General features: G+C 49.8%; 7 protein-coding genes across 8 annotated transcripts; 4 read left to right on the top strand and 3 right to left on the bottom strand.

Moving 5' to 3' along the window:
• The first annotated feature begins 163 nt into the window (after positions 1–163).
• FOIG_08092 (signal recognition particle subunit SRP68) lies at positions 164–2,456 on the top strand. Its single transcript, XM_031207974.1, has 3 exons — positions 164–563; positions 616–1,758; positions 1,810–2,456. Exons 1-3 carry the CDS (start codon positions 373–375, stop codon positions 2,354–2,356), a joined length of 1,881 nt encoding a protein of 626 aa, XP_031062108.1. The 5' UTR covers positions 164–372; the 3' UTR covers positions 2,357–2,456.
• Positions 2,392–6,158, bottom strand: FOIG_08090 (hsp70-like protein). The gene is made up of 3 exons (XM_031207972.1): positions 5,951–6,158; positions 5,692–5,890; positions 2,392–5,635 (listed from the first exon to the last, which is right to left on the bottom strand). The coding sequence occupies exons 1-3, from the start codon at positions 5,975–5,977 to the stop codon at positions 3,828–3,830; spliced, it is 2,034 nt and encodes a 677-aa protein (XP_031062106.1). The 5' UTR covers positions 5,978–6,158; the 3' UTR covers positions 2,392–3,827.
• Positions 2,530–3,600, top strand: FOIG_08091 (uncharacterized protein). Its single transcript, XM_031207973.1, has one exon. The coding sequence runs from the start codon at positions 2,833–2,835 to the stop codon at positions 3,406–3,408; it is 576 nt and encodes a 191-aa protein (XP_031062107.1). The 5' UTR covers positions 2,530–2,832; the 3' UTR covers positions 3,409–3,600.
• Positions 6,159–6,619: 461 nt separating the features above from the next.
• FOIG_08089 (uncharacterized protein) lies at positions 6,620–11,131 on the top strand. Of its 2 annotated transcripts, XM_031207971.1 has the most exons (4): positions 6,620–7,585; positions 7,658–7,726; positions 7,777–9,549; positions 9,601–11,131. In XM_031207971.1, exons 1-4 carry the CDS (start codon positions 7,566–7,568, stop codon positions 9,683–9,685), a joined length of 1,947 nt encoding a protein of 648 aa, XP_031062105.1. In that variant the 5' UTR covers positions 6,620–7,565; the 3' UTR covers positions 9,686–11,131. The 2 variants fall into 2 exon arrangements, with proteins under 2 accessions (XP_031062105.1, XP_031062104.1); XM_031207970.1 differs by having other exon boundaries at positions 7,251–7,726.
• On the bottom strand, positions 9,690–11,684 carry FOIG_08088 (uncharacterized protein). The gene is made up of 2 exons (XM_031207969.1): positions 11,311–11,684; positions 9,690–11,131 (listed from the first exon to the last, which is right to left on the bottom strand). The coding sequence occupies exons 1-2, from the start codon at positions 11,410–11,412 to the stop codon at positions 9,992–9,994; spliced, it is 1,242 nt and encodes a 413-aa protein (XP_031062103.1). The 5' UTR covers positions 11,413–11,684; the 3' UTR covers positions 9,690–9,991.
• A 56-nt stretch (positions 11,685–11,740) lies between these two features.
• Positions 11,741–13,007, bottom strand: FOIG_08087 (uncharacterized protein). Its single transcript, XM_031207968.1, has 3 exons — positions 12,683–13,007; positions 12,193–12,625; positions 11,741–12,142 (listed from the first exon to the last, which is right to left on the bottom strand). The coding sequence occupies exons 1-3, from the start codon at positions 12,869–12,871 to the stop codon at positions 12,009–12,011; spliced, it is 756 nt and encodes a 251-aa protein (XP_031062102.1). The 5' UTR covers positions 12,872–13,007; the 3' UTR covers positions 11,741–12,008.
• A 1,792-nt stretch (positions 13,008–14,799) lies between these two features.
• FOIG_08086 (uncharacterized protein) lies at positions 14,800–15,424 on the top strand. Its single transcript, XM_031207967.1, has 2 exons — positions 14,800–15,335; positions 15,390–15,424. The coding sequence occupies exon 1, from the start codon at positions 14,872–14,874 to the stop codon at positions 15,049–15,051; it is 180 nt and encodes a 59-aa protein (XP_031062101.1). The 5' UTR covers positions 14,800–14,871; the 3' UTR covers positions 15,052–15,335; positions 15,390–15,424.
• Positions 15,425–16,324: the final 900 nt, after the last annotated feature.

The raw sequence follows: 16,324 nt of genomic DNA, 5'->3' as shown, positions 1-16,324 counted from the left end.
CCTGGATGGCGCGTGACAACCTGAAGCGTGACTTTCACCTTGGAGCTCTCCAGTGGAGGAGATGCAGTGGTCACGCAGCCAAAAGAGCCCACGCTGGGCGCCTAAAACTAAACCAAGATGGGTAAAGGTGCCCACCTTTTTTCCTTCATCATCATCACCATGAAACTTTTGTGGATGAGCAAAAAGTGCCCCGCCATTCCTTGCTGTTGGATCCCCCGCTGAACCTCCACGTCGGGCAAAGCCTCATCAGCCATTAATCAACCTCACTCCAAAGGCCTTCGCAACGAATCTAAAGGGCCTCTCTCTTACACCGTTAATTGCACTTGTCGGTAACAAACCAGGGTCGCCAAGTCGCCCTCGTCATCAGCAGCCATGGATATCACCAAATTCGTCGTCCAAGGCCGCGACCAGGCTCTCCTCTACGGCGATTACTCGACTTATCACAAGAGCTTGTCCAAGAAGCTGCTAAGCTGCCGCAAGAAGCTCAACATTGCGACTAAGAATCGCGGAAAGTTTCACGACCATGACAAGGTCACCGCAGAAAAGATCGCAGAGAACCATGAGTAGGCACATTCCGAGACTCGAAATCCAAAAACTGGCCTGACATGAAACCAGATATGTCCATCTACTTCTTCTTACAAGCGAGCGAGCGTGGGCTCAGACCATGAGCATGAAGTCCGGTCATACGAGCGATACCAAGGGAATCACGGGCCGAACTCGATCGCATATTGCCTCCCGTCTCACCAAGGCCACCCGTGCTGCCGACGAGCTTGTCGAAGCCCTCTCTCAGACCGACGTATCCGGCGCTTCCCAAACCGATCTCCTCGAGGCAACCGCATACGCTTCTCTTATCCGTGGTACCGCTGCATTCGAAAAGCAGAGCTGGGAACCGAGTTTGCGCAACTATGCCACGGCACGTGTCATCTACAGTGCGCTTGCAACTGGAACCAATGGCGATTTATACAAGGACTTGCTCGCCGAAACCATCGATCCGTCTATCCGATACGCCGCCTACCAACTTCAGACACCTCGAACTGTCCCGATTCCCATCATTGCTCGAAAGGCGTTCCCTCAATCTGACTCGAACCTCGTCAAGCAGATCAACGATATCGACCCCACTATTCTCAAATCAGACGAAGCAAAGGCCAAGGATGGAATCGCCAGTGCTGAAGGCGCACCTAAGACCCTGACTTGGAGGTCTCGGGAGGTCAACATCGAAGATGCGCAAATTGCAATGGCGTGGGGTGCCGTACTCGCTGCGAAGGATCGATTGGCAAAGGATCTTGCTGAACCCAAGGGACGAGGACCTTATGAACTTGCTGGCGCTTATGACGAAATTCTCATGCTCAGCCAGGATGCTGTTGATGCCACCAAGCAGGCAATTGATGAGATGAGGGCCGAGGGTGTTGAACAAGGCGATGCCAGGATGCAGAGTCTGCAAATCACTCGTACCGCCGTCAACTTCGAAACCATCAGCTGGAGAATTGGTCGCAGCAGGGTTTTGACAGGAGAACACGACGGTGCCCCTGAGGAGTACAATGTGTTGAGGAAACGAAAGGGCAAGCCAGCCCCAGAAGCAGTCAAGCCTGTAAAGGAGATTCCTACGGGCAAGAAGCTGGCTAAGCTGAAGGAGAAGGTTGCTCTGTATGACGGTATTCTGCAGAACATCGAGTCGATCACAGAACTTCCTGGTGTGGCTAACGATCAGGGGTTGGCTGAACAAATTGCCGCCTACGTGAAGTACTTCGAAGCTCTCAAGTAAGTCACAACCTTAACCTAGCATTTGCTTGTTTTCTAACAAAACTTTAGGGCTCTGGCAATCGCTCGTTCACATGCCATCTCCAGCAACCTGGCTGCTGCTCTAGCTCTCATCAACCACGCAGACGGTCTTGTCGAGGAGTCTCAGTCAAGCATCTCATCTTCTGATGGATCATCAAACCGCACTCCCCTCAATCTGACCGTGTCCGCCGAAGATGCCGAGTATCTCCAAACTCTTCTCAACGGCGAGCTTCAACGTCACCGAGCTATTGTTCACGCCGACGCCCTCCGCAAGAACCACGAGCTGAGGGCCTCAGATGCCGTGAAGCAGCCTCTTATCGGAAGTCTGCATCAGTACCCCGTTGGTGGCGTTAATCTGTCGCACGTCGTCGAATTCCCCCCTAAGCTTGCCACCATCCCCGTGAAGCCTATCTTCCTTGACGTGGCATGGAACTACATCGATTATCCCAACAAGGTGCCTAAGCAGCAACAGCAACAACAAGCAGCAGCAGCAGCGCCTTCTCAGGCGGATACCCCTGAGAGGACAGAATCACCAGCTCCAGCGAAGAGAGGATGGTTCGGTTTCGGAAGATCATAGTCAAATATATTCTGCAAAGCGATTTATTGAGGTCGCGTCGATTCCTTAGCACGTTTTCCAGATGTCTTATCCACTTTTATTAATGGCCGAATTCGTTGTGAAATGTCTTATATATCCATCCCTGTTCCTTGTTGTCGACTGGTTGCTTGGTCTCATTCTACTCCATTCCTGTACAAGACAGGACCTTGCTTCCTCGCCGTAGCTTGCTTCGTGACTGATGGAACCTTGTTTATTTACTGTTGATAATCTCGTGGTACTCGTAGTGATACTTTCATCTTCCCGTTTTCAACTTCAACTGCGCTTCACCTTCAATCGTGATCGCAAGATGCTTGTTGGGCCTCTACACCAAGCGGTCCAAGCTCTCTGATTTTTGTTAGCCTCACATTCATTTTTCACTCAGGCTCACATTCTGTTGTCTTTGTTCTTTTTTTTTTTTTTTTTTTGTACTCACTCTCATTAACTATTAAAACCTGCGCATGATGGACCAAGACCCAGCGTTGGAAACACCATCGCGAGGCTGGCATCCCAAGCACACCTCGATACATCCTTATCCAGCGACAATCATCGCCATAATAATCGTTCTCGCCGTCGTATCTCTCTTCGTATCAATCCTCCGGCAACTCCTTGAGCGTCGCCTTTCCCAACGCCGCGGCTGGTTTCTCAACACCACATATCCCCCGCCCTCACCAACACCATCGTCATCAGGCGGAAGCAGCAGAAGCAGCAGAAGAAGCAAAAAGAAAACAAACGAACAAAAGGTGAGACCAGTCTCTGAGGTCGAGATCGAATCTCGACAGCTTCTGTTTGCGGATACTGCTTTCCGAGGTGAACGAGTACCGCTCCAGAATCCTAATGAGCGTGGGTCTTTATACGATACTTTCCAGTTGCCAGCACCACATGCATCAAGGTTAAAGCCTGCGCGTTCGATGATGGAGTTAAACGGAGGGAGTCTACTAGAGAGTGTGGGGGGTAAAGAGGGACAGAAGAAGGCGAAAACGATTCACTGGCACGGTGTAAACAGACTTAATACTGCTTGGGGATGGATGTCATGATATATCACGATCATCAATCTTTCATTGAATATCAACATATTTAACACAATCATAATCATGAGCAAAGGAACATGCGTACATAAAACATCAAGTCATATTGAGTACCATGAAGGTAAACATGTTTTGAGGGGGGATGTGTGATTAGTCTACCTATAGGCAAGTCATGATACAGATATACAACATGATCCCCCATTCCGTGACATCATCTCAAAAAAACAACCAAAGATCTCTCTCAATAGAGGTTTTAAAGCTCCAACGCCAGATCCGCCAACCCTGAAACATGATATGGGTAAAAAGTGTAAAAGCGGCTAGGCGGGATATGAATACAGTGAAATACAGGACAGGTGAGAGATCTGAGCCGCACAGATCTCTCATCCTCAGATATTGTAACAAGTTTTTATAACACAGAATCAAGACTCTTAAGGCTTGTTCTCATCCTTCTTCTCACCCTCCTGAGACTGCTCAGAAGAGGAAGACTGCTCGCCGCTGCTCTCGTTGCGGGCCTTGTGCATCTTGTCGAAGAGGTTCAAGCTGGCAACCTGGAGCTCATCGGTCTTCTCCTTGATCTCAGCGGCGGTGGCGGTGCCTTCACCAGAGAGGTTTTTGGCGACGAACTCACGGAGAGTGGTGATCTTCTCCTTGATGGAGTCGGCCTCAGTCTTGTCGAGCTTGTCAGCATACTCGTTAAGAGCACGCTCGGTATCGTTCAGGACGCTGTCAGCACGGTTGGCAGCCTCGATAGCACCCTTGCGCTCCTTGTCGGCCTCAGCGTACTTCTCGGAGTCCTCAACCATCTGCTCAATCTCGCTCTCAGAGAGACCGGAACCGGAAGCAATGGTGATGGACTGATCCTTGTTGGTGGACTTGTCCTTGGCGTGAACGTGGACGATGGAGTCAGCATCAATGTCGAAGGTAACCTCGACCTGAGGGACACCACGGTGAGCAGGGGGGATACCAACAAGCTGGAAGTTTCCGAGAAGCTTGTTATCCTTGACGAGCTCACGCTCACCCTGGTAGACCTTGATCTCGACGGCAGTCTGGAAGTCGGCTGCGGTGGAGAAGACCTGGGACTTCTTGGTGGGGATAGTGGTGTTTCGGTTGATCAGACGGGTGAAGACACCACCGAGGGTCTCAATACCGAGGGACAGAGGGGTAACATCGAGGAGGAGAAGATCCTTGACCTCACCAGAAAGGACAGCACCCTGAATAGCAGCACCAATGGCAACAGCCTCATCGGGGTTGACGGACTTGGCGGGGTCGCGGCCGAAAATGCTCTTGACGGACTCAGCAACCTTGGGCATACGGGTCATACCACCAACGAGGATGACCTCCTGGATCTCCTTAGCGGAGAGGCCAGCATCCTTGAGGGCCTTGCGGACGGGCTCGATGGTGCGGGTGATGAGAGGGTCAACCATCTTCTCAAGCTGAGCTCGGCTGAGCTTCATGTTGATGTGCTTGGGACCAGAGGAGTCGGCAGTGATGAAAGGAAGGTTGATATCGGTAGAGAGGGAAGAAGAAAGCTCGATCTTGGCCTTCTCAGCGGCCTCACGGATACGCTGGATAGCCATGCGGTCCCCAGACAGGTCAATGCCAGAGGTCTTCTTGAAGTCCTGGACAAGGTGGCGGACGAGGTGGATATCGAAATCCTCACCACCAAGGTGGGTGTCACCGTTGGTGGACTTGACCTCGAAGACACCGTTCTGGATCTCGAGGATAGAGATATCGAAGGTACCACCGCCAAGATCGTAAACAGCGACAACGCGGTCAGCCTCCTTCTCAAGACCGTAGGCAAGGGCGGCGGCAGTAGGCTCATTGACGACACGGAGAACGTTAAGACCGGCAATTTGACCGGCATCCTTGGTGCTCTGTCGCTGAGAGTCGTTGAAGTAAGCGGGGACGGTGACGACGGCGTTCTTGATGGGCTTGGAGAGGTAGGCCTCGGCGGTCTCCTTCATCTTGTTGAGGACGAAACCACCAATCTGAGAGGGAGAGTAGTTCTGGCCACGAGCAGCGACCCAGGCGTCGCCGTTGGTGTGCTGAACGATCTTGTAAGGGACCTCCTTGATATCACGCTGAACCTCAGCATCCTTGAACTTGCGTCCTATTAATCGCTTGGTAGCGAAGAGGGTGTTCTCTGGGTTGACGACGGCCTGACGCTTGGCAGCGACACCGACAAGTCGCTCGCCATCCTCGGCGAAAGCAACAACTGAAGGAGTGGTTCGGGCACCTAATTGAGCAATGTTTAGTGGTTGTCCGTGAGACGAATTGGCATGTAAAACCAACCTTCCGAGTTTTCAATGATGCGGGGGACCTTGCCCTCCATGATGGCGACGGCAGAGTTGGTGGTACCAAGATCGATACCGATCACGGCACCCTGGACCTTGCCCTCAGACTCAGTGGACTCATAGCGAGCGAACTTGGCAGCCAGAGGAGATCGGGTGAAAGCAGCCGAGCGAGCGGCGAGAGGGGAAGCTCGGGGAAGCTGATGCGATGGTCAGTACAATGTGGGATGAAGCGATTGCGGTGTAAGAGAAAGACTTACAGCCCTCGACAAGCGCGAAGCCAGCATTTTGATTATGGGTATATGGGTATAGAGTACAGGAAAAGAAAAAGGATGAAGGCGCAAGTCGGAGAGTAGATGGGAGGAGGTGGTGTTTTAGAGGATTGAGTATGAATGGAGATGATGGAATCGAGAGGAACGAATTTTTTTACTCGAAAAAAGCTCTTTCCCCGGTCGGTCATAGAAGCCAAAGGAAAGAGGCAAGCACCGGGTTGTCTCCACTGAACCGGCTAGGTTCGGACCATGGTTATTCCTGTGGAGGCCCACTCCGAACCTACGTGAAGGATCTGTTAGAATCAACGGAATGGTTCCCGATAATGCATATCATGAAAGCCAATTAGCGAAAGAGGATCTAGAATATCTAACGACTATATGCGCTTGACTGTAACTTTGCACTATGCCTACCCGACCTCCTGCGCTCCTCAATTCATGATGCAAAATGCCGTCTCTTCTCTACGTTGTATCCCGAATATGCGGAGCCAATGGGGATCGGACGCAATGAGAAGACCCGCGCTGCACGCTAATGAGAAGTGCTCCTCTTCCCCCAGAAGATGGCTGAGAAAAGCTTCACCACACGTGATGAATGCTTCGGTGTTACCGGAAAAGTAACGGATTTGGCTCGGGCATGTCAAGAAGTTCATAACTCGGGGTCTTGCACGAAGCTGTCTGTCATACGCGAGTCAGCCAGTCTAAGGTAGTTTGGTACTGGTGTCATGATACGGAATGCATTCAGTAAGTATTATAGCTGCAAGGCTGATGACGGCATGGACAAGCTTATGAAAGTCGGTGTTCGATGGCTTTACATGTCACCAGTTGACAGTTCCACTTCTTCAAACAAGGACATAGTATACTCATAGACAGGAAATACTTCTCTGTTGTTGTTGTTGTTGTTGTCGTCGTTTTCTTCATTGACCTTTCTCCATTGCCAGTAACCGCATTCTAATACTGAGTGGTGACGGGCAGTGATATAATTCATGATGTTTCATGGCCTGTGCGTATTCTCCATCAGAGACACCGAGAAATAGCTTCATCTAAGCAGAACCCTGGATTGAGATGTTTTTCATAGTTACACGACTCCCACTACTAACCGGTAGTAAATAATGATAGTCTGGTGTATCAAGGCTATTCAAATATATTCAAGTCAATTAAAAAAAAACAATTTACCCAACACTGAATTGAGCTATACCTGATCTTGGTTGACCATTGAGCTTGGGTCGGTCCTGAAATTATCCCGTAGACCCTCGCCCATTAAATCAGATCAAGCCAGACGTCATTCGTGCATGCAACCTTCATAACCCACATCAGTAATCGCCCGACTCGGCCAACGACATTTCTTCTATTACGCTCCCATAACCGTCATTTCACATCGGAAAACAAATAAACAGCTCGATAATCTCACACTCCCCATCATCCGCAATCTGCCTGTCGCATTATTCGCCACAACCGTGCCGCTCGCGTTGCGCCCACTAGCCGCCGGGGAATTCGAGAGCTCGACAACTCATACGCAGGACAAAACCTCATCGTATCGATATTCAACCACAGGGTAGCTCGCAATTCTCTGCATTGTCGCTCCCTCCGAGGGGCGGCGTGGTCCAAGATGGCGATAGACGAGAACGAGTATGACGACCCTCATAGCCAACGAGCTTATCAATCATGCCCATTGCTTGCATCAATACTAACATCGTCCAGCATGTATCCGACCGATGCCCTCGTTTCGAAGCATGCGCGGAAACATTATCGTATCCCCGTGCGCTCGCAGTATGTCATAATCTATCTTGGTGTGGCGCCATCATGCTCATGATATCCAGACATTGGCAGTTACGGTCTCTCGTTAGCGCCGAGAAGCAGGACATCGTCTATTTTCCAGGTGGCAATGGCAGTAACCATGTCCAACGACTGAACACGACAACCCGAGAATGCGAAACTATCAAACTCCTCACATTTGCGCCTCGGTGCCTCGTCGCCGAGAAAGGATGGCTATGTTGTGGGAGTGAGAGTGGCGATTTCGTGGCAATTCGACTCGATGAAGGAAACGATGATGGCCATGGAATTCTATCAGAACTCGATCCAGACACTCGACTTAGCCTAGGACTCGACTCGTCCCGTGATGACCCTATACTCTCTCTTCTGAGCCGCGCGAGACGGAATAACAAAACCCTGATCGCGAAAAGTATGAAGTTAGCCAAAGACCGGGTAAACTGCATTACACTTTGGTTCCCGCCAACAAGCATGCCAGCACACGATAGGGCGTATAAAGAACCAGTGGCGGTATTGGCTAACAACGACCGCACTGTTACACTAGTGAGCCTTAACGATTTTGACCAGAAAGAGAAGACAGAGGCATTGGATATCATCACTTACCCAGACTTCGTGAACCGCGCACTCATCTCTCCAGACGGCCGACTTCTGATCGCCATTCTCGACGACCCATATCTGTATATCCATGAGAGAGTCAGCAGCGTTGCAGAATCTCCAGCGACGAGGTCAAGTGAAGGTCCTATATACCAATGGGAACAGACACAGAGAATACTTCTCAAGAGCCAAAAGAAAGACGACAGAACAGACAGCCGAGGAAGTTTTGCCGCCTGTTTCTCCGAATCCGGAGCATATCTCGCTGTTGGGACCCAACATGGCACCATCTCCATCTTCAACGCCGCACTTCTCGCAAATCCTAATGCCGACCCCCTTATTACAACTTTCCCGTCTTCACGGCCACACAGTGGCCCTGGTGCTATTCGAGATATGGCCTTCTGCCCCGGACCATTCGGGATGCTTGCGTGGACAGAGGACAGAGGCAATGTTGGAATTGCTGATATGAGGAGCAATTTTTATGTTCGTCAAATTGTAAACATCGAAGAACCAGTTTTCGAGCACATCAACATCCCGGACCGAAACACCATCGATCCGCGACTTTTGGATAGCCGCCGCGAGAGAAGAGATGCTGCCCTCGGATCAGGCGCTACAGAGACTGGCAGACGCCGAGACGTAATCGATGCCCTTAATACTCCTCTGACTGCCAACGAGACACTTGTACTTGAGGCTATGCAGCTTGGTAGGCGTAGTCGTGAAAGAGCTGCTCAAAGAGTGGCGGCGGCGGCGGCGGCGGACGAGAGGCCTACAGGTGGTCCGACTAACTTCTGGGCGGCCAGGTCAGCCCGTCGAACTATTGGCAACGATGACAATGAGCGGCCTATGGCTCGGAGGAGTAGTAGTATCGGTCGTGCCATGGGAGAGCTGCTGGGCAGCAATTACGGCAGACGTCCAGTGACAAGAACTCCACGTGAAGCCTCCGACACCCCGGAAATTGGAAGAAGGCCAGATCGGTTGATGGAGAGTCTCGGTGAAACAGTGGCCATGCTTAGGGAACAACGGCAGCGCCAAGATTCGTCCTATCTCACCGTGCTTGAGATTCTTCAGGCACGAGAACGAGATAACGACCGCGACCCCGACGATACAACGATCATAGTGCCGCTTATCAATCAGGTGGTGAATCGATGGGAGGATGACCATGGCGTCTTCGAAGTCCCGCCTTCGCCAGACAATACTGCTGGGTTGGCGTGGAGCGAAGATGGTCGTACACTGTAAGTCTGCTTTTGGTTATTCTGTATACGCTTTTTGCTAACATGACGTAGCTTTGTTGGTGCACAGAATGGTATATACGAGCTCCACGTGGACACCCAGAGCAGGAAGTTCTTCCCGAGCGTTTCGATGAGGTAAAAGGCCAGAAATCAATGAGTGGATGCGAACCTTTGTGCTGGCGCAGGTGGTTTCTAATAGCAGCTTCGGGGTGATATCTTGATTTACCAAAAGTGATGACCAGTAACGACGGTTCCTTATTAGCATGGGCACAGGATACCTTGAGTACATTCCTACCTCTTCTTGACATGGCGTTTGCGATGTTTAATCTCAGTCACATTACATTACCTTTCGCTTCTTACATGCTCATATATAGCTTAGCTGTTATCGATGATAGCTTGAATATAATCCAACGAATTCTAGCTACGACTAAACAAATACTATGCTTTAAAGTGACTTGCCGGACCCGTAGAGCAATTCTTGTACCATCTCGGCGATTGCCAGTGAGCTCGTCAAGCCAGGACTTTCAATACCCAACAGATTTACCCAGCCCTCGTATCCCTCCTCTTTCCGAATGATAAAGTCGTGGAACCCTTTGCCTTTGAGGACAGCGTCTTGACCAGCTAACTTGGGTCGAATACCAGCATAGTCTGCCACCAAAGCTGAGGCGTCAATGCCTGGAAGATAACGCTGGATCTCCTTAATAGCCTGCGGCAATCGTGCTGCGTTGACAGCTAAATCATTGGGATCGTCAATCCATTCCACATCAGGACCGAAACGTAGACGTCCCGCAAGATCAAGCGTCAAATGGGTGCCTAGACCTGCAATGCCAGGCTCAGGAACGGGATATATGAGACGCGAGATCTTGGGCTGAGAGGCAGAATACGAGAAATAGTTGCCCTTGGCATAGTACAGCTCCTGTCGCTTTTCAGGTGGGACAATCATGTTGTGAATAACCGCAGCTCCCAGACCAGCAGCGTTGATGAGCGTCTCACCCGTGATACTCGACGTCTCACCCGTGGCAGCATCTTTAACATCAATCTCCCAACCTTCACTACCGGGTCTAGATCCGAGAGGTTTGATGTTCACGACGGGTGAGTTGAGCGCCGCAACACCACCAGCATCCTCAAATAGACCTTGGAGACACAACATTAAGCCGTGCGAGTCGACGATACCCGTTGTCGGACTCTCAAGCGCACAAGCAGCATTGACGCCTTCACCGTCTCTCTTGACCTCTTCACCGCTCACCCATCGCGTTGGGACACCGAGATCGTTCTCACACAGGGTGCGAATCTTCTCAAGAGTTTCACGCTGTGCTTTGTTTTGAGCGACGATCCATTTGCCCGTGCGGCGATGGCCTATATCGTGCTTCTCGCAAAGCTCGTAGAGCAGATTCTTACCACGGATGCAGAGCTTTGCTTTCAAGCTTGATGGTCCGTAGTAAATACCTGCGTGTATAACTTCACTGTTACGCGAGCTTGTCTCTGTGCCAATGGCATTATGGCGCTCAATGAGAACAGTTGAGGTATCATCTCTTTGTGCAAGTTGACGGGCCACGGCAAGCCCAACGACACCGCCACCAATTACCTACTACAATGTTAGAGTCATAGTCTCGAATTGATTTGAAATCCATCGTGGCAACTCAATGGCGTTTGTCCACCGTTCAGTACCTCGTGATCCAGCTACGGGATCGATCGGAGACTGAGGCTCCGGCGCCGGAACCGGGTCATGATACGGGTCTTATGATGACGATGAAGTGGACTTACAGCATGGGTGAAATCGGCTCTGGCTGCTGATGTCGAACTGAAGCTTTTCTTTTGAATAGTTCGTAGATTTGTTGGAAGCTTACGTGCCAATGGTCGAAGCATTATGATTGTTGTTGAAGTTGAGTTGTTTGCAAGAGTGGGAGGATAGCATGTCTAGAATTCGGCCAAGATAATGCATACACCGAGCTGACCAACGACGCAACACAGACGGGGAGTTACACCATGCGCCGATCGAAACAGATACAAATTGGCAAGGAAATATAGGGATTCACTTTATAACGTTTTGCATATCTTTTGGCGGCACTGCAAGTGTGTAGAGAACTGTTGCTCATGAGCTTGATACCCTACAGGCTACTATCAGAAGCCAACTTCAGGGAGTCGTAAAACTTTAAGACCTCGATCTTACGATACAAGCACACTTTAGCTGGTTGAGGATAACTTAATATATAGGACGCTTGTGAAGCTTTTTGAAAACTCAATTTTCACCATATCAAGTCCATATGACTACCCATTCTTCCTCTCAAGTGATCAAACTCATGATAATATACAGAGTAAATCCATAACGCCATATTTGTCTCGAGCTGGTTTCAATTGCCACTGGAAAGTCGGCTCCCATACCCTCCGTCTTGATCGCCTAACGCCATAACATTCAACATGCTTCGTGTTCTAAGTATCGGATAAAATATGAGCCAGCTTCTTCAAGGTTTGGCTTCCTCGGCGATGGACTTGTCTTCCTCCTTATCTATTGTCGTAGAAGATCTTGTGAGGTTTGAGTGGTGAGGTGGCTCATGAGGAGCCGGCGACCCAGTCCCGAGGTCCGTCAGTTGTTTCTCTGGATATGTGTTAGCAAGGATCCAAACCAAGCGATCTAATGGTGCTTACCTAGCTCTCGTACTCTGTGACGAAGCATCTGGTTCTCACGAACCAGCATCTGTGTCTCAGCCTGATAAAATGCGCTTTCATCGCGACCACCCAGAACCAAATCCTCGCTATTTCCACCTATGGAAGTTGCGCGAAGTCGTGGGGAGGCACCACTACGACTGGGTGTTCGAGATCGTCGTTGGAGGTCGGCACGGGCGAGATCGAACGAGCTTCGAGGGTGACGATAGCTATTGGAGCGAGAACCAGATCCGCCGGTTGGAACAGGAGGGATCGAGACATGAGAGCTGGAGGCGTGGGGGGTTCCGTGACCTGACCGCTCGGAAATGGCAGAGCTATCCTCTACAGCCGAGCTCTGGTTCTGGTTATGGGGGTTGGCAGCTTGAAGGCGCTGGAGTTCGAGCTGCTGCTGTCGGATCATCTGCAAGAGGCGATTCTATCATCAAGAGGTCAGCCATCGTTGTTGTGTATGACATGTCATCATATTTCTTACCACATGAGCTTCTTGCTCTGCCTCAAGCTCTTGATGCAGTTCACCCAGGCTGGGTGCTCTATGATGACGGGGATCACCCGTCAGGGGAGATCCAGAAAGAGGTTGCGGGCTCGCAGTCCGTAGGCCAGACGGTTCGTTGACCATCTCGCCTGGCGAAGGCACGGAAGGGTCGTTAAGTTGTAGGTTCATGAGTACGGCGGAACGTCGTCGACCGGTATTTGGGGAGTGTTGGTTTCGAGAGATGGAGCTGCTTGACGTTCCTGTTGGGTGTTAGTGGCCGAGTTGATTGTTTAGGTAAAAAATTTGGTAGAGGATGTACTTCGTGGAGATTCGTGTTGAAGTCCAGCATTCATGGTCGCGGCTGCTTGCAACGATATCGAAGCTGATCGCGGGGATCTTGTTGGCGAGTCGCTGCGGGGAACAGCGGTGTTCGGTGGTGGAGACGCCATGATGCTTTCCTTGTATATATCACTTGGTTGTTCTTATAAATTATAAGATACAACTGATAAACGTTTTCAGAGAAAGAATAGAGCGTCAAAAGAGAGTATATGATGAGAGTCGGTGAATACGTCAGAATTAGGAAGCGTTCTTAAAATGATTGGCTGAGTTGTGTTGGCAGTTTGTTTAAACCGTAGGTGTGGAGGGGTTGTAGCAAACAGGCAGATAGATAGAGTATAGGTAGGGTATGCATGTACTACAGAGCAATTTATGCGTGTGCAAATAGAAGAATACAAGTTAAAATAGGATTTGTGGTTATTTGATAGGTTATGAATACTAGAGGAGCGTTGATTCAGACCCGACGTCCATCCATCGTGATCACCGAAACCAGATCGCAATGAGTAAGTCTGCGGCGGAGTTGCTGACGAGTGGTCTGCTTGTGTGCTGATCACGACCCTCCAAAACCAAACTTCCAGGCTCGGTGATAGAGGTCACAGGGCACATCAGTCGATTGCGGGGGCTGGGGCAACTTTGCTACAGTGAACAATACTCCGCTATCGCTCTCCAACTTGAACTTCCCCACGGGCATGTGCTGCTTTCAGCTTGGTCAAGACATTCTGTATTCGTGATTCCAACCAAAAGGTCACGCAGACATGGAATTAGACTCATTAACCGTGATGACCTGGAATCATTGACACATCTATTTCTTGGTCGAGGCCATCGTGAACAATCTGTTGCACAATAGAATCATAGTATCGGTTTAATTCAGTCGTGATACATGGTTTACTCACACAATGACAGATGACCACAGCATCATGATTCCATTCCAAGCCAGAGTCTCACAACTACAGGCTATCCGAATCTTCAACAGTGTAAAATAATACCCACGGCGACCATAAAGAATCAAAAGCCATCGACAACGGTATAAACATGTAACGAACCCTCAATACTCCTGAGACAGATATCAATGTAATCATCCGAACATCGCAACATACATGCATCTTTATTCACTGCACCGACCCATTTGCATGTTTCATATGAATCTGATACAGAAGGGACCAACAGTTCCAAGCTCAACAGACAGGACAGGCCTCAACGGCCAGGATTTTGAGGGCGTTGATGATGAAACATGACGGCCTTGAGAACACGCCATTCTCACAGCTATGACCCGCAAGACCCCTTCAATTGACACAAGGACGTCAATTTTTTTTATTTATTTGATCGTTGATTGAACATGTGTAAGACGCATGTCAGTGGCTTATGGCTGAAGGGTCTCGTAAGAAAGTTCAGGCACGTTAAATGAGTATGCGGTGGCTGATTATGAATGAGGGAAGAGAAAACAAGCGGCTTAGTACTGAGGCTGAAGCTGGTACCTTACACTGCTCGGGCTCAGGTACAAGCATTGATGCTATCTTGAGATGTCATCTCGTCTACAATAACTCACGAACTTTAAAGAATAAGGATGCCTAATATGCAACTTTGCAACTATTCCTGGTCAGGAAATAACTTCATCCCAGCCTCTGGATTACACGTCGTCTTTCCTCCCAGTGTTACCCTGCCCTACAGGGTCCCTGAAGATGGATAGCCCGGCACAAGACGGATCTAGATCCCGCGGGGACCTGTGTATTTAAGACAGAAGCTAATCGGCTGTCTACTTTCTGAAAAAAGTCAAACATATTGGGCATCTTCATCTCGTCTTGCTGTAGTAAAACAAGCCACCTAAGATTTGTAAACCGGTATATCGGTTCGTAATGTCGATCCGCCAGGCTATCCATGCCGGCCTCACAGTCAAGGTGCCATTCCGCTGTGTCGTCCTTGTTTTTCTGGCCGTTCGGCTAGTATGGTCCAGCCAGACTGGCGGTATTGTCTGTGCCAAAAGCCCTTGTCTCCTGGCTAATATTAACGTCAACTACCGTGGCTTCCGGCACTAAAACCACCAGATCCCTGATGTTAATTGCTCTCAAGTTTTTGGTGGGAAATTGGCCTCTTCGTGTTTTGTTGTTGCTGGTCGAGAGTTTGTTTGTTTAAGTCTGTCCTTCACCGCATCAAATAGATCTTGGTTCTGGGACATGTTGGCTGGATGAAGCTGAGACATGGCCTCCAGATTGATTAATTGGTCAAGGGGCCGGGCCGCCAGAAGCAGGGAGAATCGCCCTTCAGATTTGTATAGATGGGACTGTCTTACTCGATGCAACTTTCTTTGGTTGGTTATGAGGTGAGCTAACCAGAAATTGGGCCCATGCTTGCGAGAAGTTGACATTTGAGCCAGACAATTTCAAGCCTAGTCGAGCCCACTACTGCAGGAACACAGCAAAAGCAAAACAAGATGCATCTCCTGGTCCCAATTATCCAAGCTCCTGCATAATGGCTTGGAATCAAATAAACCAAGAGGTTAGCGCCTTGTGTCCATCTGAGGTATCGTTATCGTATTCGATCGATGGCCCCATATGCCGGGCTGTGAATGACAATACTGATGACGACTCATTTTGCTGTGACAATGCTGACAAAAGAAAAGCTGCCGAGAAAAGCAAAATTAGCTCGTAAAGTGACTGGCTACGAGCGGAACCGCACTCAATCCTAGAACAGGACTGGACCAGCCCTGACATCCACGGATATTCTTGGTTCGGTCGTACAGAATTGTGTTGGACAAATGATGCTGTGCTACATAATAGAAGGATCGGTGAGGAAGAGGTTCGCTTATTACTTCACAGCAATGGTCAGCTCGGCCAAGTTACCGCCTCTTGAGCGTCATATCAATGCATCTGTTAATTGCTGGCGCTTGCCATTCGAGGCACAAGAGAAACCCAGCAAAATGACTGCACCAACTGTCCCTCACGTGCAAGACTTGCATCAGTCATTGGATTCTTCAATTGCAATCTGGGTTGAGATTTGAGTCATTCCTAAGGCATCTTGAAAATGTAAGGGGTCCAGGGGTTCTCGAGGCAGTTGAACAACAACGGAATGGCTTGTTTTCTACGGAGTACGGTCTGACCCCCGGCCCCGAAACAACAGCCATGCTCTTCAGCTGGGCGAGGCTTGGTAGTGAATGATTCAATCCTTGTATTTCCGGGTCGTAAAGGACTAGGAAAGTGGGATATCAATCGGACGTTTTGGCTAGAGGAGCCGATCCCCGTCTTTTATCGTTATGAGACACTGGTCTGGCAGCGACAAAGCTGGGGCCACACACAGCCAACAAGAGAGCAA

Source organism: Fusarium odoratissimum (assembly GCF_000260195.1).
Source record: "Fusarium odoratissimum NRRL 54006 unplaced genomic scaffold supercont1.12, whole genome shotgun sequence".
Taxonomy (NCBI): domain Eukaryota; kingdom Fungi; phylum Ascomycota; class Sordariomycetes; order Hypocreales; family Nectriaceae; genus Fusarium; species Fusarium odoratissimum.
This window is presented reverse-complemented; position numbering and strand designations above follow the sequence as displayed.